Source organism: Hordeum vulgare, chromosome 3H, assembly GCF_904849725.1.
Source record: "Hordeum vulgare subsp. vulgare chromosome 3H, MorexV3_pseudomolecules_assembly, whole genome shotgun sequence".
Classification (NCBI taxonomy): Eukaryota; Viridiplantae; Streptophyta; class Magnoliopsida; order Poales; family Poaceae; genus Hordeum; species Hordeum vulgare.
Genome location: NC_058520.1, coordinates 599,680,387 through 599,708,301, shown reverse-complemented (window position 1 = coordinate 599,708,301; position 27,915 = coordinate 599,680,387). Strand labels below are relative to the sequence as shown.

Genomic DNA, 27,915 nt, shown 5'->3' with positions numbered 1-27,915 from the left:
ATTTCCATGTCTGTTTTTTTTTACTTTTGCAAGTTTTTGATTTTCTAGTTTTGTTCCACCTTCTCAACTTCTGAAAATTACTAAATATTTAGAAATTTTAAATCATTTTTAACAATTCTTGAATATTTTTAAATTTACATTAGAGTTTTAGAATACTCATGAATTTTTTTTAAACTTTATGAAGAAATAACATACACTTTTTTTTCATAATTTAAGAGCATATTTGGAAATGATGAATGTTTCATAACATCATGATGGTTTGTACAGAATTTGTAACCATGGTTTATACCTTTAACAAAATTCTACATCACAATTTGTTTGGAGAAAATTGGCTAAAAACTAGAAGAGAAATATTGTAGTTGTAAACTTGAACATGATAAATTATAAGATGAATAATTACCCATCTTTCATTTTTCCAGTAATTTTAATCAAAAAAATTTAAAACATGAAATATGATATGTTCATGATAGTTTTTAAATTTTTTATGATTTTAAAAAAAATTATGCAATTTTGGTAAACTTTGCAATATATTTCAGGAAGTTGAAAATGTGGGAATTGAGAACAAAAAGTATAAATTAAGTTATACAAAAATAAAAGGCAGACAAAAGAAACTAAAAGATAAAACAAACAAAAGAAAAAAGAACTAATGGAAAAAACAAAAGAAAAAGCGATAGACCCTAAAAGTGGGTCGGGAAAATATTGCTTCAGGGTCGCTTGCGTGGTGAAAACTTTCTTAATTACATGAACATTTTATATTTTCTTTACTCCTATAAAAAACTGAGTTGGTGTTAATGGCGTGCCTGCCATCCGTTGTTGTCAGATCTGCATCTAACGCACACAAAGCAATATGTGTATTTTTGCAAAAGACCCCCGGTGCTCATTTGCAGATAACCCCCTCTTAGTCCCATCTTTCCTTTTCAGCCCTCTCTCTCTCCCAGCTCCTGGAACCATCTCGAAACAAAGAGAAGCAAATTGCCTTCACAACCATCGGCCGGCAACGCTGGAATCGATCTGGCGGAGTGGCTGCTGCCGGTGTTGTCCTCCCCAGCGCCTCTTAGACCCACCGCCCATCACCATAACGCCCCTCCACCTTTACTTCCTCTTCGTCCCCTTGCCCGTCTCCTCTGACGATGATCTCGGCAAGCACGCCGCCGACGTTGTCCATCTACCAACGCCTCTCCTGCCTCCTCCTCTGACGCCGCAGTTCCAGCGCCCCATCACCACCACCTCCCCGTCCTCGTTGTCATCCCCTTCACTCCTCCCCCATCTCATGCGTTACCAGCCGCCACAAGTATGTCGGCAATGCCTTTCATGCACCAACGCCTCTCCTGCCCCTACCGTTCTTGCTGCAGCAGCCGTGCTTCTCACTTCCACCACCTCCACCTCCTAATCGCTGTCTCCTCCGGCTCCTCTGACACTGGCCTCCCCAAGTATGCCGTCGGCTGCGCACTACTCTTGGTGTCAGCGGCACCTGCTACTGCATAAGAGCAACATGCTTCATACTTCACAATTTTGGACATGAGTCATTGTATTTTCTTTCCCCGCTGAACCTTATTATTAGGCCTAACTGTTGTGACAGGATGTTGTGAAATGCTTTTGTATTTTAAGATTTGATTCTTTTTTCACTAACCTTCCCTTTTGTTTTTGGGGAAAAAGCATGCAATTCTGACGCCAAAGTGTTACACCCCCAAATGTGAGGTGATCATTGCTTTCACTTGATTAGTGTGTTGTCTGGTCATTTGTTTATGTTCATACTGAAGTGATTTGGTTGCTAGTTGCAGGATTGTTTAACTGAGAGAAAGTATTATCTTTGCAATGTGGTTGTCAATGCATATCTTTTTTGTCCTCTGCCAGCCCCGTCCAGGAGTGCTCATCCTTCGTCGGAGATGATCTCCCACCCTCCACCGCCCCTGCCATGAGCCAATGCCCTACGCCAGCCATGTCTTATCGGAGCACTCAATGACAATTTGGTGTTGAAGCTCATGTGCTGGATGAACCTAAGATGCCTTTTTTGCCTACATTTTGCTACGATATTATCATTTTATCTCTAAAAATTGTAGTTATTTTGAATATTTATGTCTGAATATGTATTGGATGAAACGGCCATGGCTGAATTCGTTTCTCAAACTAAAATTGCAAGAATAATGTTTCTCACGCTTGTTATTTTTGCGTGTTGTCTGATTGAGTGTACTGCATAGATGTGATGTTGTAGGTTATGTCCTTGAATTAGCAAGGGCAATGGAAAAGAATATTACAGCTCATTTAAAAACATGATGAATCATGTCTTTACAAGATAAAGTTTTTAGCTTCTTGTTTTTCATTCGATTAGTGTACGTAGAAGCTTTCTCTTCAGATTTTTTGTTTTCTAATCATTATCTTTAGTAAATGATAAATTTTTAAAATTGAAAAATCACATAAGTCAGTTATTTCACTTTCCATTGATAGATGCACCGAGTGTACACAGTAAGCCGCTTAGTTGATCTATCACATTTTTATGTTGGGCAATTACCATGAATATTGTGTACAAAGATGTGCTCACAGAATAGTTGTGTTATGCAGCGTGAAAGAAGACGTTGACAAAAAAAACAGAAGCAATTAAGTTTCCATTTTAATTTATGTGACATATCTGATGAATGAACGAAATTCAAAATTTTCATTCTTCCAAAACAAAATCTTCATACTTCAAATTTTCTTTATGCTTGATCTTCGTCTTCGTTATCATCTTGAACATTAAAAAAAAAATTCCGTTGCAACGCACGGGCAACTTACTAGTCTTAAAACAAAAATGAACATTTTATAAAAACGGTTGAACACTTTAAATAATAACTTCAATATTAATAAAATAATTGGACGTTTTTAAATAAAGCATCAATATCTCTATTATAATTAACAAATATTATAAATAAATTAAATCAATATATTTTTAGCGGTTTTACAATTAGGCTTTCCTAGATCAGCGATAGCATACACCAAGGTTAAATGTGTTCTTTCTTTGACAAAAAGAGGATATCCCCGGCCTATGCACCAGCATGATGCATGCAACCATATTATTAAGCAAAAATCTAACAATTTCCATGCTCAAGTACAAGCTTTGTCCGAGCTAAATAAAAATGAATGAAAACATAAAAATGTAAGGCGTGACAACCGGCAAAAATATGACGAGATGATTAAACAACTAGCATACTATTGGATCGTCATCCAAATCGGTTATAGATATCCCGAGTTATCATTTTTCAACGAATAGACCCAGCAACAAAAAGCTAACGGGGAACACCCACTCTTCCTAGTTATAGGAATGACACACCCATATTTTACATAACACACATAAATAAAACCCAGACAGTATCTCGCGCAAATAAAATTTAAAGACCTGACAGCGTCCACATTCGTTTTGTTCCAGCTACAATATTGTTGGCCATATAATATGTTCTGCTTCCTCCGTTCCTAAATATAAGTCTTTTAAGATATTTTACTAGGAGTCTACATACGAAGCAAAATGAATTAATCTACACTCTAAAATATGTCTATATACATTTATATATAGTTCATTAATGAAACCTCTTTAAAAACTTATATTTAGAAACGGAGGGAGTACAGTCCTACTAGGGCCTTCCTTTCCTAAATACCAATGCCGTATAGTGGTGGTATCGATTCCAGCTAGCGTTAGCGGTCCCTGGCCTGTGCCCTCCGGTCGGCGGCACGAGCCGGCATGCGCGGCGCGCGCACTGCCACGGCAACCGCGCGTGCATCCATGGCGATACGTTAGTCGACGCGCGTCTCGCCGCAGGTAAGCACACGGCGAGATCCTTCACCATTCGGCGAGCTAGCTTAATCTGCTGCTACGTACGTACTGTATCTCCGATGCTATACACCATGGCCGCTCAGTGAACATATCACTGATAAAGTTTTGCCAACAAGGATGGCACGCATCCGATCCTGTGTCAGGTCCCGGCGAGATATATTCGAATCAGACACCAATCTTTAGATAGTGATAAAATGCATTCCCGGTCACTGTACTTGTCATACTCGCTTACTTTGGTCACGGTATTTAGGAATACGCGACGATCCCGGAATGTGCTGCTATGGAGGATATAGCTACGTATTTTGACATCAACACACACTTTTTACCGCCCAGATGCTAGATACTCCCAAATAGAGAAAATGTTAATTTTTTCTTCCCGGATAGAGAAAATGTTACATCGAAAAATATATATGTAAATAACACGACCGTTACCTTTTTCTTCCCAGATAGAAAAACATGCTGGCACTCACACTGACACGATATTTAGTATTCCCTTTGTAAAGAAATTAAGTGATCTAAACGTTTTAATACTTCTTTACAGCGGGAGTAATTATTAACGTAGTGTATAAAAGATGATAAAGAGGTAAGACTGATGCATTTTCACAATATATGAGAGTACAAACTCTGTGAAGTATGCACATATTCTTCACAAGAAAAGGAGTCCTAACTAAAAATGAAACTCAACAACCAGCAATCAAATTATTCGTTAAATTAATTATTGAGTATCCTTGAGTAGTAATAGTAAATTCCACCATTACATGTGCGTAGCCATATCATATTTCGTTCGCAAAAAAACATATATCTTATTTATCTTCTTCTTTTTTTGCAGATTTTAAGTTGTCCAACATTTTCTAAAATCCAAGTCAGTGTGAGACATCAGCTATCTGTTGCCTTTAAGATTCATTTTGCCACTATTTTTTTTGCCTTTAAGCTTCATGTAGGGATGGGGCATGGAGAGAAATAAAATATACCGAAAAACCTTGCACGGCTAACATAGGGCATGTACAATACGGAAATTGCGTTTGGTGGCCGAGCTCCGTGGAGGCCTTTAAATTTGAAATTCAAATTTATGAAAATTCATATTTTTACATTTTTAAAAATTCTGAAAAAAAATACAGGGATAAGTGAAGGCGTAACACACATGTGTATAAATTTTCAAAAAAAAACATTGAAATGAGGGCTGTGCAAAAAAGACAAATCTGAGGCTTTTTTACACATGACACTATTCATCGTTTCAGGCCATGAATTTGTCTTTTTTGTGCAGATCGTATTTCAAGGTATTTCATCCTAAATTTTTACACACATACACATAACATTCTTCTTTACTTTCATATTTCTTTTCAGATTTTTTTGAAACCAAAAAGTTTGAATTTTGAATTATTCAAAAATTTCGGCCTCCATGGAGGCCGAGCTCCAAACGTCCGCACTCATGTACAATAGTGTTATATTAAGATTGCCACATAGGATGGAGAGAGAAAACAGCAGAAAATTATTGTCTTCATCTATTTAAGAGATGATCTCTTAGCAACAATCCACCTACCACATATTTAGGTATTTCGAGTTAATAAAGATAAGACTAAAAAATAACCCATTGCACATCATTTTTTATTGCCATCTCTAAATTATGTGGTGGGACTAAGATAAGTTTGTCTTATTAACCATTCTATATGCCCTTAGAGTCTTAGTTACACAAAAAAATACCGATACAACAACGTAGGTGTGGACAAAGAATAGTTACTGTAACAAACTCTAGTGTTTTGGGAAAAAACTTTTAGTTTATTCATCAATAGTCATGGCAATACAAAGAACGTGAAGTAAGAAAAAAATACATCTAGGTCCTAGACCATCCAGCAAAAACTACAAGCACTAGAGCAAGCCGAAGCGCCGCCGTCATCGCCCTTCCCAAAACAAGAGTGAGGTAAACCGTGTTGTTGTAGAATTACACCGCCTAGTCATCAAAGTACTCAAAATGTACAATTAAAATCATAAAACTTGTAGTTGCTTTTTAATGGCAACCAAGTCCAACTCCACCCACCAAAGGAACAATTAGGGCTTCACATGTACGTGCACCACAACCGTTGGTTCTCCCTATCTCATGACTTTGGCTTCCTCTAGAAGCTAGTGAGGCCATGCATCCATTGATTCTGCAAGGAATGATCTGGGGTAGTTGTCTAGACCGATATATCGCCTTCTTCTCTCGAACATCGATCTGAACCTTGTATTGATGTCACTGGTCTTCAAAGTGCTTAAAATGGACAATTAAATCATTGACAAAGAAATAGGTAGGGCTTCCCAATCGCATGTGTGCAACAATCACTATTAGTTCCCCTCATCTTAGGGTGCCTTCCGACGCTGGCGAGGTAGGGGGACCCCCGGTTGAGGGTTGGTCATGTAGTTTAGGTCGCCCTAGCTGGAGATTGTGAAGCTTTGCTCATGATCTGGTCTAGGCCCTGCATTGTTCTTCGGATCATGTGTGTCTTCGATGACATCATATGGTGGGTTGGACGGAGATACTTCATGTTTTGGCCTTCTATCATGTTCCACGATCGGCGAAGCATGGTCAACTTTGGCCTCATTTGGAAGCTAATGAGGTAAGGCCTCCTCATTATGTGTGCCATTATCATGGGTAGTTTTACATCCCTATTCATTGCCTCCTTGGATTCACTTGCAACTTTTGGCTCTGACACACAACTTTTTGGCCATTGCGTCAACAATATTTTCTTGGGTACAAGGGTTTTCTGGAGATCCACATGTTCCATCAAACTTTGTTCATGACCCACCTCCAGCGAGCATGAGGAAGACGACATTGGTTTACCCAAGAGCTAGGTGCCATTATTTTGTAACGGTTGGATAACTTTAATATTTGTTCTTGGCCTTCATATAATTTATTGATGCCATGAATATGATATATAGAACCTTATTTCGTTGAGATGATTAGAGTATTGTAATGGATATGAAAATTTCGAGTTGCTTATTCCCTCAGTGAAAGAGAATTAGTTAAATCTCAGTGGACAATGAGTACCCTTGACGTGACGTTAAGATCCATGCAAGATTTTTTTTCCTGGACTCTGAAAAAGAGAAACATAATTTATGTTGTGTTAGTTGAAAAAATAGCAAGTCATTTTTTTAACATGTATATGAACAAATTCGTAAATTTGATAAGAGTTAACATAGTGCTAGTCACCCCCGCAAGTTTTTCCACTGAATTAAAGGATAAGATAACAAACAATTGCAAAAATAGAAGGTAAAAAATAATCGCAACCCCCCCCCCCCCCCCCCCCCCCCAAATAGAAAAGGCAAGGTAACAACCCTTTACCGCTCTCATAATGTTCTCCTCTAAGCAGTTTTAACATGCTTCCTGTGACCCCTCTTTTCGCATGAGATGTAAAAGTATATAATATATGTGAGCTGTTGGTCTCATTAATTAGTGGTCCAATTAACTCTTACCTTCTTACCTCACATGTAAAATGAGGGTATCGAGGGGGCTCCCTTGGATCGCTCCCTCCAGGGCGATCAGGAGGCCAACCCCGCGCCCCGACCGCCGCCCCCTCCCCCCTTTCCTCCACCTCGTCGTCCCCAGAGACATGCGCCGGCTAAGCCCGGGCACCGTCGGTGATGGGGACGGCGGGGATCTAGGCTACATCCCCACGGTCTGGAGGGATCGACGGCCCGAGATTGCCCTTCGGTCTTCGTCTTTCCCGATGGTTTGATGCTGCTCCTGCGGCTTCGTGACGAGGGCGGATCCGCAAGGGATGTGGCCATGGTTGACTGGTCAGCAGCGTCTTCGGTCACACCTGATCTGGCCGGTGCCGCTCGCAGTGGTGGCCATCTCCTCCGTCAGAGGTGGTCGGCCTGAGGATGGATGGTCAGATCTCGAGATTCGCCATTTAGTCCCGGCTGCGAGTCGGGAATACATAGTTGCCGGTGAAAACCGACATGATGGCAGATGATGGCGACATTTTGTGCCGTTACCTTGATGAAGACATCGACGTATAACTATTATCGACCCACGTGTGCTGCTCCGGTGGAAACCCTAGGATCTGGTCTTTCAGATCAGACGATGGTGGTATTGCGGTGTCGTTTTCTCTCTTGGGAGCATCATTTGTGAAGCAGAGCTGGAAAACATATGCAGGAGGTGGAGTGGCTTCGTCTTGCACGGAGCTTTCGACGGAGATGTCAAGTCATGCCTGGCCGACATATGCTACACTGTGTCATGCCTTGTCGGCAGGTGCTACGCACGATAGATCTTTCAGAATCTTCGCGTCTGGATGGACGAGCGCGGGGTGGTGGTGCCGTGGTGGCGACGACAGACGGACGGACTGGCAAGGATGATGCAGATCTCTCTTCTGAAGATGGGTCAACAGTTCGATGATGATGGCGACGTCTAAAACGTGTGCTTGTGGTGTACGCTCTAGGTCTACTCCACCGCCTGTGGGTTCCGATACGTTATGTAGATGGATCGGTGACGGCACCGGTTATAGATATGGGAAGTAAAAGCACTCCACATTATTGAGTTTTGTAGGTGTGAGTGATGTCCTTAAATGACTTGATGTATGTTTTTGTTATACCTATATTGAATAATAAATAAAGATGATCATATGCATCAATTGAAGGTTTTAGTCTTCTTTTCTAAAAAATATATAAAAAAGGGGCAAGAGGAAGCATGTTAAAATTTGGTACGTTCTCTGTGGCTCCATGTAAAAAATAAAATAGAAAATGTTCTCCGTGGTTCAGATGTCCAGGCTAAATCAGTTATCTGGAGTTCTAGACACTGCCAACCCTCGTCTCTCGCCCTATATAAATGGAGGTCACCACTCCGGAACTTGCTCAAGCTGTCCCCTACTACCACGCTAGGTTGGTTCCCTCTCTCACCCAGCATCATCTCTAACGTTTGCACACGTACGAGATCAACCAGAAGCTAGCTAGCTCCGAGCAATGGGGCACCAGCACCAGATGTTCAACGACCCGTTCGCAAGCAGCATGTCGTCACTGGAGGCGGACATCTTCTCTGGCGCCGGCGGCTACCACCACTTCGCGCCATCCCCTCAGTGGCCGGGCCTCGACAACAACATACCGGCGGCGCCGGCTGCCAACAACGCCACCTCCTCCGGCGGCTCTGGATCACAGCGCAAGATGAGCCACAACGCGTACGAGCGCGACCGCCGCAAGCAGCTCAACGAGCAATATTCCTCCCTCCGCTCCCTCCTCCCCGATGACGATCACAATGTAATTAAATCGCTTAACTAGACACACACAAATCGTTCATCTTTCCTCTGAGCTACGTACATGTGAGATATTCTGAGGTCTGATCGATATGTTTTCTTGCTACTGTCGCAGAAGAAGATGAGCATTCCGACCACGGTGTCGCGGGTGATCAAGTACATCCCGGAGCTACAGAAGGAGGTCGACGGTCTGGAGAAGAAGAAGGAGGAGCTCAGGCGAGCCAGCTGCGAGCAAGGCCTGCTGACCATGAGGCAGAACACGGCTCCTGTCGTCTCCGCCACCTGCCTCGACGACAGGGAAATCATGGTCCAGGTCAGTCTGGTGAGCACCATGGCCGCAGCTCTGCCCATGTCCAAGTGCATCAAGGTGCTGGAGAACGAAGGCCTTCGCCTCATAAATTCCTCGACTTCCGCGTTCCAGAACAGGACCTTCTATAGCCTCCATCTTCAGGTACGCATCTGTCTTTCGGTGATGTTATTGTTGTGCTCATTGATGCTTATGATTTGATCTTAAAATGTTTAGCCTAAAAACGTTTTATATTTTGAGACGGAGGTGGTACTTTTGAGCTAAAACTCAGTAAAGCGCTTCTTTTTCTGCGATGTTGATTGAGGTGGGTCCAGATAACATGATAGGGATTTCAGCTGCAAAAAAAAATGATAGGGATTTATCTAAAGAGTATAAGAATTTGAGGATATTTTTGGCTATATGCGCAATTGGATCTTGTCAGGCCCGGGTTATCTACCTTACAATTAAAACTATGTTGAATTGCCGGTTCACCCTTTAACTATCAACATTGTAGCAAGTTAGTTGGGAAATACACTTTGGTTCCCGGTTGTATGTACACATTATATGAAGATTTTTTTTAATAATTAAACAAAAAGTCAAAATAGATCAAAAGTATTTTTAGATTAAACTTGACTTTGTTTTGCACCAGTATATAAATTTTTCACAAAAAAAACCAAGGTTTGTTATTATAGGTCACTATTCACTCTATTTTGAATGAAAATTTGTCTTTTCTGAAAAGAAGTCAAAGGTGATTTTATTTGTGTGAAATTTTTCTCGCAAGTATAATAGAAGGTGCAGTTTATTTTAAAAATATTTTCTGATTTTTTGACTTTTTGTTAAATTGCTATTTTTTACTCCCTCCGTACCTAAATATAAGTCTTTTAAGATATTTTACTAGATGTCTACATATGAGACAAAATGAATGAATCTATACTTTAAAACATGTCTATATACATTCGTATGTAGTCTATTAGTTGAATCTCTAGAAAGACTTATATTTAGGAACGGAGGGAGTATATAGGATGTATATACACACAGGAACCAAATGTTCCCATCCCAAGTTAGTTATTTTATTATAATTTGAATGACGGTTTCTACGGTACACACCTCCATCACACCCCCCTACCCCTTGAGTTTAAGATGGTAGCATAGTATGACGGACCGTGAATGGTACACTTTGTTTACATTAACGGGAACATGCAAGGTTGTAGCTAATGCAAGGAATCTCAATAATACACCATAAGTGTCATCCGTCTAAAAATGGGTCTTTCCTCCTACTTAAATGGTTCACAATTATATGAGGTGGAAGTTAAGTGACGTCACATGTCCCTCACACCCTCGTCAAAGAGGACGAGTTGGCTGTATTGTGATCCTCTTTGGTCTTTTGGGCATGCGAGATACATGCACTCAGGTGGATGAGAATTCTGCTTCCTTGCATAGCTGCTTAGGCTAGGGTCAGTTTGTACTAGACTAAACGTTGCTGTGCTAGGGTGTTGTTCCATTGTGGTTAGACTGACATTGACCTCAATTGTTATTCTTTCAACCCCAACGAAAGGGGGAGTCATCATACTCGTGCCAATACAACTAATGGGATGGATCTTGATTCTTGTATCTAGCCTTATGCCAAGGGATAAAACAAAGATACATATGCCATGATGAAATACCAAAACTCTTGAAATGATATTGTGATTGTGTGGCCAATCGAATCGACTAACCACGGGAAGTGTAACAAGGTTAGGACAGACGCAATGGAAGGGGTGGAACCTTATCCTACCCTCTAGGCATCGACCCAACCATCAGAGACTACCCATAGCACAGGTGGACAATGGATATGCGGATGCATTTTTTCTGAATCTTCATGCATATTTCTACATGTTACCCCTTTTATCTGTCAAACTAAGTAGTAACGCTACAAATGTGTCAATTTGTTTCCTATATTTTGACTAAATGCATGCATGTGCTAATATATACTCCCTCCGTCCGGAAATACTTGTCCTAGAAAATTATGTATTTAGACTTATTTTAGTTATAGATACATTCATTTTATTCATTTCTAGGACAAGTATTTTCGAACGCAGGGAGTATTATATATGATCCAACTTGACGGGATGGAAATTTTATACAAAATTACTTACAATTGTATCATATTTTATATTGAAACAGAGAACCCAACGAACAATGAGCAAGGAGGGCCAAACATTTTGTAACGAACTGGAGAACGCCGTGAAGCAAAAGGCAGGACTGCATCTGCATCATTAGTGGATTATAACATAATAATGGTGCATGTCATCATACATAACTACCATGAATCAAAATGCATGCAATCTAAGATAAATAGTACTGACGCATGCATGATAGTATAATACAGTGTGTTCCATATAACTAATATAGTGTATACATTTCTGGTCCTATATTTTCCTCTTCATCATGTACCCTGGTATGCGATGACAATAACTAGTCTGCATGAAACAGTGGAGAAAGTAAATATAGAGAGGGCCGCGAAGCACTGGCATGCGTAAAAGACAGGCCATTGTCGATGTAATTCTTACGTATAAATGAATATATAATGATGTTTCAATGTCGAAGCATGTGTGATTACTGTTCATATATCGGTGTATGGCATGTACTCCCTTCATTCTTAAATATAAGTAGTTTTAGAAATTTTATTAGAGGACTACATACGGATGTACATAGACATATTTTAGAACGTAGATTCACTCGTTTTGCTTCGTATTTAGTCCACTAGTACAATTTCTAAAAAGATCTATATTTAGGAACGGAGGGAGTAGTTCCCATGGCTGGTTCGTGTTCAGATTTGGCATTCCTCGGAGAAAAACAAATTGTTTTATTGGGATCCGATGGAAAAAGTTGCCGCTTAAAATTCAAGATGGCCCGCTGCAAACCAGCGTTGTAGCGCTGGCGTGCGTGCAGCCCAGCTCGTTGGAGCCAAGGACCATGTGGAGTGGGGAGGAGCGACTGCTAAGCTGGCACACAATGTGTCCGGCCTATCGATGAACTGAACCAACTTTGTTATTTTATTGGCAGAGTTTGTCATTTCTGGATTCACATAAGTTCAGACGTACCCAAAAAAAAACATAACTTCAGACGTTCCTTCTCTCAAAACAAGAGGTTGCAAAATATTCATCATCATATAAATGACCTAAAAAACACATCCTATAACCAATTTTTTAGAATCACTCATCCTATAATTGTATCATACTCAGCAATCTTTTTAGCGCCCGCCCCCCCTCCCTTTCAGGGCTTGTTCGGTTAATCCCCACCATAAGAGGATTGGAGAGGATTGGAGGGGATTGAGGTGGAATTTGACTTACAAATGATTTAATCCTTCCCAATTCACTTCAATCCCCTTCAAATCTGTTGCAACCGAACAAGGCCTCAGGGGTAGCGAATCTTTTTTTTTTAAGTTTATTACGTGTAATTGTCACTGAATCATACATGAGTGACTACATTCACCGGCCCATTTAGAGCCATGAAAAGCGTTTTCTCACTCCAATGTTGGGAATGTTCTGAAATTCTCAGTCTGGTTTAGAAAAGTTCTAGAATCTTTTCGAACCTGTTTCTCTGAAAGTTTTCCTTAACGATTTTTCTGGTTTTCCTCTCATTTATAATTTTCTGTTTCTTTTTTATTTTCTTTCTTCTTTTAAAAAATCACAAAATTCAGGAAATGTTCAGCATCTCCAAAATTGTTTATTATTCAGAAAATATTCGGAATTTCATAAATTCACATTTTTAACCATTTTGTTCTATTTAAAAACCTATATAGTTTTCCAAAAGTATTTGTGATTTCATAAATGATGTTAATGTTTTCATAAGTTTGCATTTAAAAAATGAGAGTTTAAAAGAAATCGCTTACAAAAATTGTTCCAAGATGGAAAATATTTTGGTATTTCCGTTCAGAGTTACAATTATTTTTTGCGTTTTCAAAATATGTTGACAATTTCAAAAAAGGTCCTGCTTTTATAAATTTGTACAAGGATTAAATTGTTTTCGTGTTTTCAAAGAATGGTCAGGATTTCCAAAGAATGCTCTGTTTTTAAATAAATCTTTAAAAGTTTATAGAATTGTTCACAAATTTGAAGTTATTTGTTCAAAAAATGTTTGAAATATCATACAATGTATAGATCTGTTGTTGTTGATAGATTTTATGTTCTCGGTTGCCTATTAGTCACCTAGTATCATCAACACCAATCGCTACCCAAGAATTTTCATAGGAATTTTGGATTGGGGGAGCCCCCTGTGCGGCACATGTGTATTGACGGAGTGAGCTTCACATAGGAGCACCCTCCCCCCCCCCCCCGGTCCCTGAGCTGGCCTACTAAAAAACTTGGTCACTGGCGGGGCGGGCTGTGGCGCAATCCAGACTTTCTTTGTTTACATTGTATCTCATAACATCGCAAATTAATTCTAACTAAGTCATGCTCTTGCAGCTTCTCCTATGCTTAAATGTAACAACGTGTTTTAGTTAATTTGAATTGACCTCCAAAGAATTAACCTTTAAAAACAATTGACCTCGAGTGCCAGAATTCCCCTAGTATACACACTTTTAGCCACAATCGTTATGTGTTGCCATTGTTGAGCTGTGTTGGTCTCTCTGGCTGATACATCTCCAACGTACTGATAATTTATGAAGTATTCATGTAGTGTTTGCCTATGTTTATACCCTTTTATGGTTTTGATGCATTCTATATGATTTATTTAGAACAAACCTCGACCTTTCGTGGCATTGTTTTTTGTGTAGAAAATGAAAGTTCTCGAAATCTTTCAAAACTTTTTGACAATTTTTTCTGAAACATATGAGTAATATTGACGCAAAGAACCACCAGAGGGGAGTCACCTATGGGCTACAAGGCAACAGGGCGCAACCACTCCCTAGCCGCGCCCTGATGCCTTGTGGGGCCCACGTGGCTCCATTTAGCGTGATTCCAACGCCAACAATTCCCATATATAGAGAAACCCTCAGAAATAAACAGTGAACTTCTGCTCCGCTGCCGCAAGTCTTTGTATCAAGGAAAAACTCATTTGGAGCCTTTCCAGTACCCTGTCGAAGAGGGGAAATCATCTCTGTTGGCCATCTTCATCATCCCGGCGGAGGCCATGACGAGGAGGAAGTAGTTCACCCTCGGGGCTATGTGTTCAATCTCTCTCTCCCTCTCCCTCTCCCTCCCCCTCCCCCTCCCCCTCCCTCTCCCTCTCCCTCTCTCTCTCCCTCTCCCTCCCTCCCTCCCTCCCTCTCTCTCTCTCTCTCTCGTGTTCTTTAGATGGCACGGTCTTGATGTATCACGTGATTTGTTAATATAGTTGGATCATATGGTATTCTTCCCTTGCTATCTCGTTGTGGTGAATTGAATCCTTGAAATTGAGATCTCGCTATGTTGGATTGAATATTTTGGTTTGAGAACACTTGATGTATGTCTTGCATGCGGATACCATAGTGATATTGGGGTATTTTATTGATTTACTTGATATATGTTATGGCATCAACTTGCGGATTTCAGTGACCTTGGGGATCTATGCATAATGGTTGATTCCACGTTTTCATACTACGTTCCGTGATAGAAATCTTGGGGTACTTCTTCAAATTGTTATTGTTGGTTTAAATATGATGATTCCGAAATTGTTTGATGCATGTCAAATAATTTACCCACGGATACTTGTGGTCACATTGGAGTATCTAGGTGACATTAGGGTTGATTGATATGTATCATAGGTGTTACTCTAGTACGAACTCTAGGGCTGTTTGTGACACTTATAGGAATAGCTCAAAGGATTGATCACAAAGAATAACTTTGATGTGGTTCTACTACCTACGCCAATTTCATCTTATCTTCTCTGCTACTTATGAACTTTGGACTGATTCTTTGTAGCATGTTGAGGGATGATCATATGATTCTACTATGTTAGCATTGTTGAGAGATTGCACTAATGAAAGTATGAACCCTAGGCCTTATTTTCAAGCATTGGTATTACCATTTTGCTCATTGTTTACTACTTGTTGCCTTTCTGTTTTTATATTTTAAGATTACAAAACGCTATATCTACTATCCATACAACACTTGTATCATCATCTCTTCGTTGCACTAGTTCACCTATACAATTTGCCATTATATTGGGTGTGTTGGGGACACAAGAGATTTCTTGTATTTGATTGCACGGTTATTTGAGAGAGACCATCTTCATCCTACACCTTCCACGGATTGATAAACCTTAAGTCATCAACTTGAGGTAAATTTGCTCCTGTCCTACAAAACTCTGCACTTGGAGGCCCAACAATGTCTACAAGAATAAAGTTGCGTAGTAGACATCAAGATCTTTTCTGGTGCCGTTACCGGGGAGGTGAGTGCTTGAAGGTATATGTTTAGATCTTGCAATTAAATCTTTTAGTTTCTTGTTTTTCACTAGTTCGGTTTTATATAAGAAATTAGAAAAAAAGGATTTAGGTTGCCTCAATTGCTTTGCCTTCATAATGTCTTTCGTGAAAATGATGGTTCAGAAAGTTGTCCTCAATTGTTAGAAGAAGTATTTATAAAAATGCTTAATGTGAATTCCTTGAATGATGAGCATGATACTAATATTGTTAGTATAAATTCTCTGAATATCCATGATGCTAATGATATGCAAAGACACAAGCTCGGGGATGCTATGTTTGATAAAGATGATATTTTTAGACCCCCCATGTTTTGATGAGCAAATTTATTATGATGATAGCATGCCTCCTACTTATGATGATTATATTGATGAGAGTGGGTTTGGAAGAGTGTCAACTCTAGGTACTAATGATCGCACTATATTTTGGAGGGCATTGAATCTTTTCATAATGATAAAAGTGGATTTGGAGAGGTAGTGACTTTATTTAGTGATGAGTGCATTATTTTGGAAGAGGCTTCAATGGATTATGTTAAACTGTATGAGGAAGGTGATGAAGACGACGACGTTGGTGGGTCAATGGTTTCCCCGACAACACTCCAGCGCCATCGGGAGAGAAGGGGAGAGACCACCCCTCCGGCTTGCTCCTACATGGCCTCCTCCTTAATGGGGAGAGGTTTGCACATCTAATCCTTGGCTTCCAAGCCGTCCGGAATGGAGAGAGCCCCTCCGAGATTGGACCTCTCTCTGTTTTCTTCTCTGGTTCACGCCTGTTTTTTGGCCATTCCCTTTGTTTTTACAGTCGGAGTCTGATTGGGATGAACTGTTTACGCGAGTTTTCTTCGGAAATTAGCTTTCTTGCGGCGAAAGATGGCCCCCAACCACCTTAGGAATTCGTGGCAAGCTCAAGAGGTACTCCCCTAGGGCTTGTTGAGCCCTCGGGCATCATCTTGCGTTGATTTATTTCCCAAAATGCGCATGTAGTCACCACTAGCTACATAGACTCTCCAAGCCCATAGTAAGGAAATAATTTGTTTTTTCCAGGGAAGTTAAAAGGACCGATATGTATTGAAAAAAATTCGGATTTACGGTCTCCTTGTACATTTATGTTCAATGTACCTAGTGATTTGAAAGAAGATCAATCTTCAATATAATTTGTAACTTTTCAAATTCAAATTCTGAAACATATGGTGGAACTCTATGAAATATACTCCCTCCGTCCCAAAATTCTTGTCTTAGATTTGTCTAAATATGAATGTATCTAGTCATGTTTTAATATTTAGATACATTCATTTCTAGACAAACCTAAGACAAGAATTTTGGGACGGAGGGAGTAGTGATACACTCTAGAACATGGGAAAACCTAGAAAAACCTGATAAGCACAAATGTTTATGAAAAACATATATAATACTCCCCGGTTCTTAAATAAGGTTTATTAGTTTTTTAAAAGGTCTAACCTTCTCCATGTTTGACCAACTTTATAGCAAAATATATAATGATTTACAATATTAAATATATTAAATATAAAAATATATTTCATCATGAATCTAGTGATAATGATTTGGTATTCTAGACCTTGATATTTTTGTCTACAAACTTGGTCAAAGTGAGAGAAGTTTGACTTCAAAAAAAAATACACCTTATATTTAAGAATAGAGGGAGTATTAAGGTTTATTATGTTCCACAAAAACAAACATAGTGTTTCACTGTGCTTCATAGCGATCGACAACATATCATAATCTTTCATTACACCTCAACATGCTTCAAACATAATAGTACATTGTTTAGTAAAAACTCATTCTCATCCAGTTTTCCTTTTTTTTTCTTTGTTTACTAGAATGCATCACTATGTTTCATATAGTTCCGTCATGTTTTGGAACTCAAATTTTAAAACTTATCAAAATATATTGGGAAGTGATATTGTTTCAGTGTCCTGGTTGCAAGGAACATAGAGATGCAAACATATCATAAATTGGATTTGTGGTTCAAAAGTTAAAATAGATTCAAAATTTTAAATCATACCAAAATCATGGATGGTTGTACTACTGCTTTGGAGTGAGAAAGAGAAAGGACGAGAGAGGTTGCAGGAATCCCGGTCACTGCTTGGCGTAAAGGTAACGTCGAGGATGTCACATAATGGGCTAATAAACAATAAGATTCACAAGAATACGAGCATGTAGATCTGATCGTGAAGTAGATGGATGGCTGAGCCATACACGAGATATCTCGTGCAAGACAGAATTTCTTTCTCCCCTTTACCTCACTTTCATAATGTTCTCTGCCTCTCTCGGGTATGACTTTTAGACATCCAGGCCAAATCAGTTCTCTGGACTACACTGCCAACCCGCGTCTCTCGCCCTATATAAAGGAGGTCGACACTCCGGAACTTGCTCAAGCTGACTGCATGGGTCGAACCAGACATGAGAAATAGTTCATGCTGATCAATCTGGATAAAATCCAACTACCGTAGATCAAGCAGGCTAGGTTAACACCCACCATCATCTCTACAACCTCTTCACACGAACGAGATCAAGAAGAAGCTTAGCTGCGATCGAGCAATGGAGCACCAGATGTTCAACGACCCGTTCACGAGCAGCATGTCGTCACTGGAGGCGGATATCTTCTCCGGTGTCCACCACCACCTCGCGCCGTCCCTGCAGTGGCCGGACCTAGACCACGACATCCCGGCGGCGCCGGCTACCAACAACGCTCCCTCCTCCGGCGGCTCGGGATCCCAGCGAAAGATGAGCCACAGCGCGTACGAGCGCGACAGCCGCAAGCAGCTCAACGAGCATTATTCCAACCTCCGCTCCCTCCTCCCCGACGATGATCATCACATCGTAATTAAATTCTCTTAACTAAACCAGCTCGTTCATCTTCTCTGGGGTCTGGGCTACGCACATGTCATGTGCGAGATTCTGTGCTGAGCATCTGATCGATTTTTCTTTCGCTGACGTCGCAGAGGAAGCTGAGCAATCCGACCATTGTGTCGCGAGTGATCAAGTACATCCCGGAGCTGCAGAAGGAGGTAGACGGCCTGGAGAAGAAGAAGGAGCAGCTGACGCGGGCCAGTTGCAGGCCGGGAGATGACACGGCTCCTATCGTCTCCGCCACCTGCCTCGACGTCAGGGAAGTCATGGTCCAGGTCAGCCTGATGAGCACCATGTCCGGCGCTCTACCCATGTCCAAATGCATCAAGGTGCTGGAGAATCAAGGCCTATGCCTCATCAGCTCGTCCTCTTCCACTTTTCAGAACAGGACCTTCTATAGCCTTCATCTTCAGGTACACGCATTGATCTGACTTCAATTCCTGTTGGTGTCGTGTCATCCATGCTTATGATTTGATCTCGACCGTTTACGTTCTAGTATTATATAGTGATACTTGATGAACTAAACTCAACAAATCAGTTTTTTTCTGCGAAGTTGATTGAGATGGATTTAGCTAAAGGGTATATACGAATTTGTGGACATTTTTTCAGGCCCTATTCTGGGTTATCTATCCACCATATATCTCATCAATGTTTATTCACTCTATCAAGGTAAACGACTTATCAACATTGTCAAATGGAAGTTAATTAATATATTGTGCATTTGAATGAATTTTGCTTCGATCCCATCACCCCATACGACCCTCATTAAAAAATGGTAGCATAGTACTCCCTCCGTCACGGTTTAGGCTGGCCATATTGGGAGTAACTTAGGTAGTATCATGTACTTGAGAATAGCAAACATGATGTGTGGCGGACAGTTAAAAAAGAGAGAGAGGGTTAGAGTAACATAGGTAGATACTATAACATGTTAAATGCTATGCTACTATGTGTCATGTATGTCAATAAATGAGATCACCTATGATACTAGTTTATGATACAATGCACTATGAAGATGGTATCATACAATAGTAACATATGCATGATACTACTATATGTTACTCCCCACTATGAGCAGCCTTAGAGGGCATGCTTAGAAATTCTCTGAAACCTAGGTGGTTATTGATTGGTTGTGAGATGGGCTAAAAAATAGCATTCACACTATGCTTGCATATAGAAGTAGTACAACGGAGTACTAATTAGCTGCTAGGAGTAAATGTAATGCGCCTTAAACCATGTCTATTATGGAAATGCACGTAAATTTAAATGTGCCTTCTAAACCGTGACGGAGGTAGTGGGATGAACGGTGAATGGTACACTTTGCTTACCTTGACCGATAACATGTAATTAAGGTTCTGATGTAAGGCATCTCTATAATGTACTATAAGTGTGAAACGGATCAAGACAAGTTTCTCCTTCTGCGAAATGTATCTCGGTTATAGTATTGGAGTTGGAGGATAAATGAGGTTACATGTGCCCTCTAGCAATATGTAGCATGCATGGATTCGACGAAACCCACGTCATTCTAGCTAGGTTTTTCGAGTTCCATCTTCCGGGGTTTGGAGGGTTCCCACAGCAATGTGTCAACACACGTTGGTGATCAAATGTGTCATGCAAAAGTGTCAAAGTTTATCATACATACTAAGAAGTAACACAGTAGTTCTATGGATGTGTCAAAAAAGTTCTAATATTGACTAGATGTGGGCAACTGTGTCTTATATGATCCAACTTACATTCGTCGGAATGGAAACTTTACACAAAAATACTTACAGTTCTATCATCTTTTCCGAAACAGAGAACCCAACGAACAATGAACAAGGAGTGCTCAGCATTTTGTGACGAACTGGAGAACGCCGTGAAGCAAAAGGCGGGACTACATCCACATTACTAGTAGAAGAAGACACCATAATGATGGTGGATGCGATCATATTTAACTACTACCATGAATCAAAGTGCATGCCATACAAATAATAAAAGATAAATAGTACCAATGCATGCATGATACTATGAAACAGTGTGTTTCATATAACTACTATTGCATATACAATCAGGCCCTTCATTTTCCTCCTGATGTACCCGCTTGTACGTAGTTACGAGATGAGTATAATTACTATGTGTGATATAAATGACTTAACTTTGTACTCTCTCCGTTCCTAAATATAAGACTTTTTAGAGATTGCACTATAAACTACATACGGATGTACATAGACATATTTTATAGTATAGATTCACTCATTTTGCTCCGAATTTAGTCTCCTAGTGAAATCCCTAAAAGGTCTTATATTTTAAAACGGAGGGAGTACTAAAGTACTTTACACTAACTTTAGTACAAAGTTGAGTCACTTTTAAATTATTTTTTTGGGGCGAAGGAAGTATGTGTGATAGAACGGGTAAAATAAATTTAGAGCCGGCCGTGAAGCAGTGGCGTGCATTCTGATAAGAGGCACGTACGCCATGTCCATGTAATTAACACAAATAAATAAATATATTATGGTACTACCATGTCGCATAATGGTCATACATCGTGCTTTTACATATATAAACTATTCAGACTCCGAGCGTGCGGAAATAATCTATCACTTGGTTTCAGTGAGGACCATTGACCAGACGGCCCATCAGTGACTCTTCTTGTTTCGGACGACGATGAATGTTACTGATAATCAATTGTTGATGTGCTATAACATTTTGTGTCGTCATTGTGTGCTCATCTTGTGGTGTGGGTGTGCTCATGCGTTGGTGCATGTCTCCAAGATCTACTCCTATCGCTCGTCTTAGATGCCAGCATATTTCTATAGAAAATTTGGATTCCAGTTGTGGTATCCTGATGTATTCCTCCTTCGGCATTTTTGGAGGGAAACGAACTGAGATGGTGCGCGGCCCAGCTCATTGGAATCAAAGGCCAGTGGATTGCAAATGAGGTGGGCCTGGTGACTAGGCGAGGTTAGAACACCCATGTTGAACTTCGCTTTTCACACATGAATTAGTAGTTCCATATGCAGCAAAAGATCTATAACAAAGTTCAGACCTTCCTTTTTTGTATAATAAAATCATACGTTGCGGACTACTGAACCGCATCATATAAATTAATCCATCCGTCATATATTGTGGGACAAAGAGAGTACGTGAGTAGAAAACCCCATCATATCTCTTCCTAATAATAATAAAGCATGCAACGTTTCTGCCGTATGTCGTTGGTCATTTTACATAAAAACCCTTACGTTTTCCGCAAATCAACCGGCAGTCCGGATATAAGTGACCAGAACGAACCGTTTTTTGTAGTTTTGTAAAAAGACCCTTTTGTTTTCATGGAATCAACCCGCAATCCGTTTTGTCCGTCACCGAGCCTCCCACTCGCGCCCGCTCACCCACCAACCGCTCCCTCCCCCTCCCCTCTCGATCCAGATTGGATCGGGGCTGAGGTCGCGCCGCCCCGCCGGTGCCCCACTGCCGGGCCACCATTCGCATCGTCCTCTCGCTGGCCGTTTCTTCCGACTGGCCGGTTCATCAACTAGATGTTAAAAACGCCTTCCTCCACGGCCATCTATCTGAGACAGTTTACTGCCAGCAACCTCAAGGTTTCGAAGACGCCTCTCACCCCACTCACGTTTGTCTCCTTCAGAAATCCTTATACGGGTTAAAACAAGCTCCTCGTGCTTGGTTCACCCGGTTCGCCTCATTCCTCTCCACTATCGGCTTCTCTGCCTCCAAATCTGATTCCTCCCTCTTCTTCTTGCACTCCGACTCTGCTACCGCCTATCTCCTACTCTATGTAGACGATATCGTTCTCACAGCATCTTCCCCTGCCTTCCTACAGCAGATTATCTCCACTCTCAGCTCCGAATTCTCCATGACTGATCTTGGTCCCCTCAGCCACTTTCTCGGCATCGCTGTCTCCCGCACCTCTGACGGGATGCATCTCTCTCAACGCCAGTACGCTCTCGAGCTTGTCCAACGCGCCGGCATGACTGAGAGCAACCCCATCTCGACTCCCATCGATTCTGGCTCCAAGCTTTCCATCAACGACCGCGATCTCCTCGACAAACCCTCTGAATATCGTAGTCTCACCGGTGCCCTACTCTATCTCACCCTCACACGTCCCGACATCTGTTCAGCAGGCTTGTTTGTTCATGCATGCTCCACGCACCACCCACCTCAACCTTGTTCGCCGCATCGTTCGTTATGTCAACCACACTCTCCACTTCGGCACCTTGATCTCCCCCTCATCGCCACACTCTCTTGTCGCTTATTCTGACGCCGATTGGGCCGGCTGTCCCGACACCCGTCGCTCCACTACCGGATTCTGTGTCTACCTTGGTGATAACCTTATCTCGTGGTCGTCCAAACGACAACTAACCGTGTCCAGGTCTAGTGCTGAGGCAGAATACCGCGCCGTTGCCCATGTCATGGCTGAGACATGTTGGATTCGGCAACTCCTCCAGGAGCTACACCGACCGCTCGACAAGGCATCCGTGGTCTATTGCGACAATGTGTCCGCCGTCTATCTCAGTGCCAACCCAGTGCAGCATCGCCGTACCAAACACAATGAGATCGACATCCACTTTGTTCGCGACAAGGTCCAAGTTGGCGAAGTTCGTGTTCTCCACGTCCCAACATCCATGCAGTTCGCCGACGTCCTCACCAAGGAGCTCTCTTCCACGGCATTTTTGAAGTTTCGCAACAGTCTCACCGTCCGTGAACCTCCCGCTGTGACTGCGGGGGGTGTTAGACTACTATCCTCTCCTGCATGTACTCCTTATCCATGCAAGACATGGCTTCAGTCTTGCCTACGAGTTAGGATCCCTAACCGATTCTGTTAGCACTAGTGCGTGCGTGCGTGTGTGTCTTCTTTCTCCCATCCTCTGTACTTCTATATAATGTACTTCTTTGAGGATCAGTACACACACCGGAAATTATCTCTCTTATGCATACAAAGTACTCTCAATAGTTTCTAATTTAAGGTATGATGCATTAATTAAGGATTGATTGGTCATTGTCGGACGTGTCGTTTGAGGGGTTGGATTTGACGAGCATCACTGTAGATGATCTTAAATAAAGAGCAGAAAATGTGTAGAGACATTTAACAGGCATCAGCACTAGCAATCACATATGTGCTCTCACTTCCAAATTTTCTCTGTACATCTCTATTTGTTTTCGAGAAGTTTGTACATTTGTATTTCCGTTCCACCTATATGCAAGTAAAAATCGAACGCTGTGTTCGCTACCTAATTAATCTCTAATCCGAAACGATCTAAGCACATTTGCTAATTATCATTACTATATTATTGCGAGGACAGCAGCAGTCTAGCCGGCGACGGGAAGATCCTCCTCTTGCTGCGCTCGGAGATGGTCTCCAGCCTCGGCGACCACGTCCGGCCCTTGGCGCCGACGAGCTGCGCGTAGTGCCGCTTCAGCTCCGGCGTGCTGCAGAGCTCCGTCGCGGACGCAGCCGCCTTGCCCGACCCGCGCCGGCCGGCAGCGTCGCCGTCGCCGTTGGCGCCGTCGCAGGTGATGACCTTCTCGATGAACTGCGGCAGGACCCGGATGAGCGCGGCGGCGCCGTCCTCGCCGCCCTTGACGTACTCGAACGGGCACTGGCCGGGGCCGGCGAGCTGCACCGTCTTCCTGCCCCCCGGCGCGGCCGACAGCGACGCGAGCGTGGCCGCGGTGAGCACGGCCGCCTTGCCGTTACCGTTGCCGCCGGGGGAGGGGGAGGAGAGGAGGCGCCGGGGGAGCACGAAGTAGGTCCGGCCGGGCAGCAGCCGCTCCCCCGGCGACGCGACGGGGACCGGGAGGCCGACGAAGAAGGAGTCGGCCGGGCAGACCACGTGGTCCCCCGGGAGCAGCTCCGCCGTCACGTCCGCGGCCGTGCAGGAGACGCCGCCGTTCCCCTCGCCCTCCTCCTCGTCGTCGGTGACCGGCAGCGCCCTCGTCCGCCCACCCCAGTACACCAGCCTTGCCGCGGCCGGCGCATCCGCCCCGGCCGGCACGCTGACGCACGGAGAGAGTCCGTTGCCCATGGCGCAGAGAAGAGAACTTCCGTATGTCTTCTGGAAACCTCTGGAAGCTTCTAGAGGCACGCAGAGATCTGGAGATGGATGAGCTAGGTGGGCAGTGAGCACGGGAATTGCGGCATGTGAAACTGAGGGCGAGGCGTATAAGTAGTCGATTGGGGTGATGGCCATGGCTGGACTTGGACGGGGGGTGGTTGACCCAAGAAGTTGGACGATTCATTCAACGGGAGCTGCCGCCGAGCTAGCCATGGCTAGCTGGTCGTTCCGTGCACACGTGCTTGTTTATTCATTCATTCCTCGAGGTTTTTACGGCCGGTCGAGTGGCCCTGGCTGGGTCAACGGTCAAAGCAGACGGCCGATGAGATGAGACGGGAGTGGTTCTAGGCGGTGACGTGGCGGGCTTTTATTGGGTTTAGGAGGGGTGGGGGCAGGGGAGGCTGCGAACTGCGAATTGTTCTCCCTCGTGGCCAGCTCGAGGGGTCAGACTGGACTGGGGCGGTGTTGCGCGTGCGGAACGTTGGCGTTGGTGTTGGTGTTGGTGTGGCTGGGTTGGACCTGGATCAACCCAGATCCATGTGGCAAAATCGCTTTGCCAGCTACTGCTTCAGTCTACTGCACCGACGCCGACATGTGATCTCTGATCTATACACGGCATATGATATTGCTGCGCGCGTGCGTGCGTGGATGCATGTGGCAGAGATCGGCCACGTACGCTACGCCAGAGTGGATCCAGGCCCGTGCGCGCTCGCATCAGTCAAACAAATCTCGTTGCCGACTGTTTTCTTTCAACCTTATTCTTCCTGCGCATCGTCACCGCAGGTTAAACTATGGGCTTGTGCACAGCCGTGATCCAAGTAGCATGTTTGGTGATTTTCCGTGGTGAGACTTTGCGTACTTCTCCTTCCTAGCTCTTCATCATGGATGACTCAGTGATAGGCATGGTCTTTATGTGTTTTCGCACAACTTCTTCCGACCGGCTCGGTCGGTGGTTGTTTGCAACCAAGTTAGAGTCGTTTGCTATGGGTAAAGGAAGGTCGATGATGTTGTTTAGGAGTGATGACAATGTGCTACCTTCACGAGGCTTTCTCACAATGGTATGTGATGTTAGGGGCAGACCAAAACTGGTAGCTCGCAAGCTTAATGAATACTCTATGGTTTGGCACGCCAAGCTCGTAGCTTGCTTCTTAATGAATAGAGTCATTCAATTCACTGATTTTAGCTCGTCAAACTTAACGAGCTTCACCAGCAGCTCGTTAAGTCCTTAGTACATCACAACACATATTGTTACCTTATGTGGCACCTCATCCCTTGTATTCAACCTAATCGACCCAACCTAGCCTATATAAGACAACAAACCAACGCAACTCTTTCTGTAGTCATCATCTTCCTTTGTGATCTCCTTCTGGCTGGAGCTGGATGCATCTCTTTTGCGTCTTATTTCCTCTTCGTTACTTCGCATCTTGTACTAAGAACGCATCTAGTGCACCGGAGCTTCTTTTGCTACCGGTGCACCAGACTCGCTTAGCACATCTTCTAATGTTTAAAAAAAAATCTAAAAATAAGTTAGCATGCATGTTAACACATTCACATAACGTTAATGTACGTTGTCATAAATAGTGAAATCAAAATTCAAAACATAGCTCAAGATACAAAACTGATGAATTTAACATTGAATAGTACATGGGTTTGCATGTCCCTGTAAGCTTCAAAAGACAAGTGGTTTCTGGTATAAAGAAATCGAAGAGAATGCTCTCTTTTTGTCACACACAAAAAAAAAAACTTTGTAAAATCGTGGCCATCATCTCGTAGGCCATAACGTATTACAGCCGGTTAACGGGCACTCACAAGCTTTAAACGAATAGACCCGAGCAGAGTTTTTTTTGCTTGGATCCTTCTTACCCCAGCTCCGTGTTCTCCTCGTCAACTAATCAACCTTGTTGCTCCGCCGTAAAAGTTAAAAACACAACAAAGAAAGGAACAAAATACCAATCTTGTTGCTGACCGTTCTTGCCGAACCACTACTCCAGCCAATCAGTCAGTCAGTCAGTCTTCTACGTACGCAGGTCAAAGTATGGCTCCAGGTTATACTACTCCTACTAGTACAACTTCTTTTCCGGTTTCGCCGGGAAGTTGCTTTTACGCGAACGCGACGTCGCAACAAACAAACATAGTAGAAAGGTGGCCGTTTGACCAGCATATGCACAGAGAACAACAAGATGTGCGCCGCGCGCGCCAGGCCGGAAAGGATTAGTTGATAGTGCTTCGTGAGACGTGAAGTGGAAAGCTAAGCATATGCCCGTAAGCTGACGGATAAAGCTGCTATCTACTCCATAAACAAATTAAAGTTACTAAAAGCGGTCTACGGTGACAGTTTTAGCTAACATGCATCACCGGGTACGTACAACGCATGACATCAGGGGATAGAAGCCGAGATCAATTCGGGCCGGGTTGCGTACAGTCCGGCTCCGTACTCGCGCCGTCGTCGACCGGCCGGCGGACGGGAGCGCGCGGTTTCTAACTACGCCGTTTGCGGTGTTCACGAGCACGCCGCGCACACTGTTTCGCAGAACCATGGTCCTTGTTCTTGTCAACTAATTAACCCTTGTCTGTGTTTTCTACTATAAACACTAATCTTGTTGCTGACTGTTCTAGCTGAACTACTCCTAGGCACAACACCAGTCAGCTTTCAACACCGGTAAATCTATGGGCGTGCAGCCTTGTCCTTCTCTAATTTGGGCTACGGCTTATATATAGTACTATAATATAATAAGGGATCACATATGTCCGTTCAAAGCTATTCGTACACATTTCAAATCAAATTTAAATGAACTGAATAAATTACATGTAAATAGGATGTTTTCATTCAAACTGGGCGAAAACATTTATATTTCAGACATATTTTAACTAAATTATAGCGGGCTAAGGTAAAACTAATTTAGAACCGGCCGCGACGGATCTTCACTCCCACAACGTGTCTTTCCTATGTTCAACAGCCCATTCATTGGACTACTGAGAGCCCTCAAGGGCTATGCTTCAGCAAAAGGGGAAGAATAGCCTCCCTCCACCTCCGTGAAGCACGGACCAGGTTGGTTTTTAGACGGCGAACACCGTCCATGTAGTCTCCGCCCCCGCTCACCGGGCAAGACAATTCTTGTGTAACTCGGAGACGCGGTGGTGGCCTTCATGGGATCGAAAAGGTGATGACATCCTATGATCTACTTTTCCTCGTTGTACGCCAAAATGGCTTCTTTAACCACATGCCTGACGCTTGCCTCCATTGCTCGCGGCGGATTTACGACGAGATGGCGTCGTCCAGCCTGGACGGTGTGGTGCCAAATCCAA

At 42.8% G+C, this 27,915-nt stretch overlaps 3 protein-coding genes across 3 annotated transcripts; 2 read left to right on the top strand and 1 right to left on the bottom strand.

The window, feature by feature from the left end:
- Positions 1–8,646: 8,646 nt before the first annotated feature.
- Positions 8,647–11,892, top strand: LOC123440973 (protein IRON-RELATED TRANSCRIPTION FACTOR 2-like). Its single transcript, XM_045117510.1, has 3 exons — positions 8,647–9,028; positions 9,140–9,475; positions 11,474–11,892. The coding sequence occupies exons 1-3, from the start codon at positions 8,738–8,740 to the stop codon at positions 11,567–11,569; spliced, it is 723 nt and encodes a 240-aa protein (XP_044973445.1). The 5' UTR covers positions 8,647–8,737; the 3' UTR covers positions 11,570–11,892.
- A 6,213-nt stretch (positions 11,893–18,105) lies between these two features.
- LOC123440972 (protein IRON-RELATED TRANSCRIPTION FACTOR 2-like) lies at positions 18,106–20,635 on the top strand. Its single transcript, XM_045117509.1, has 3 exons — positions 18,106–18,535; positions 18,658–18,978; positions 20,358–20,635. Exons 1-3 carry the CDS (start codon positions 18,254–18,256, stop codon positions 20,451–20,453), a joined length of 699 nt encoding a protein of 232 aa, XP_044973444.1. The 5' UTR covers positions 18,106–18,253; the 3' UTR covers positions 20,454–20,635.
- A 3,021-nt stretch (positions 20,636–23,656) lies between these two features.
- LOC123440971 lies at positions 23,657–24,833 on the bottom strand. The gene has a single exon (XM_045117507.1). The coding sequence runs from the start codon at positions 24,742–24,744 to the stop codon at positions 23,842–23,844; it is 903 nt and encodes a 300-aa protein (XP_044973442.1). The 5' UTR covers positions 24,745–24,833; the 3' UTR covers positions 23,657–23,841.
- Between the last annotated feature and the right edge of the window lie 3,082 nt (positions 24,834–27,915).

Coding starts and splice junctions, on each gene's coding strand:
- LOC123440973 (XM_045117510.1), top strand. CDS start 8,738: ATGGGGCACCAGCACCAGATGTTCAACGACCCGTTCGCAAGCAGCATG. Junction 9,029..9,139: donor TCCCCGATGACGATCACAAT/GTAATTAAATCG, acceptor CTACTGTCGCAG/AAGAAGATGAGCATTCCGAC. Junction 9,476..11,473: donor TCTATAGCCTCCATCTTCAG/GTACGCATCTGT, acceptor ATATTGAAACAG/AGAACCCAACGAACAATGAG.
- LOC123440972 (XM_045117509.1), top strand. CDS start 18,254: ATGGAGCACCAGATGTTCAACGACCCGTTCACGAGCAGCATGTCGTCA. Junction 18,536..18,657: donor CCGACGATGATCATCACATC/GTAATTAAATTC, acceptor CTGACGTCGCAG/AGGAAGCTGAGCAATCCGAC. Junction 18,979..20,357: donor TCTATAGCCTTCATCTTCAG/GTACACGCATTG, acceptor TTTCCGAAACAG/AGAACCCAACGAACAATGAA.
- LOC123440971 (XM_045117507.1), bottom strand. CDS start 24,744: ATGGCCATCACCCCAATCGACTACTTATACGCCTCGCCCTCAGTTTCA.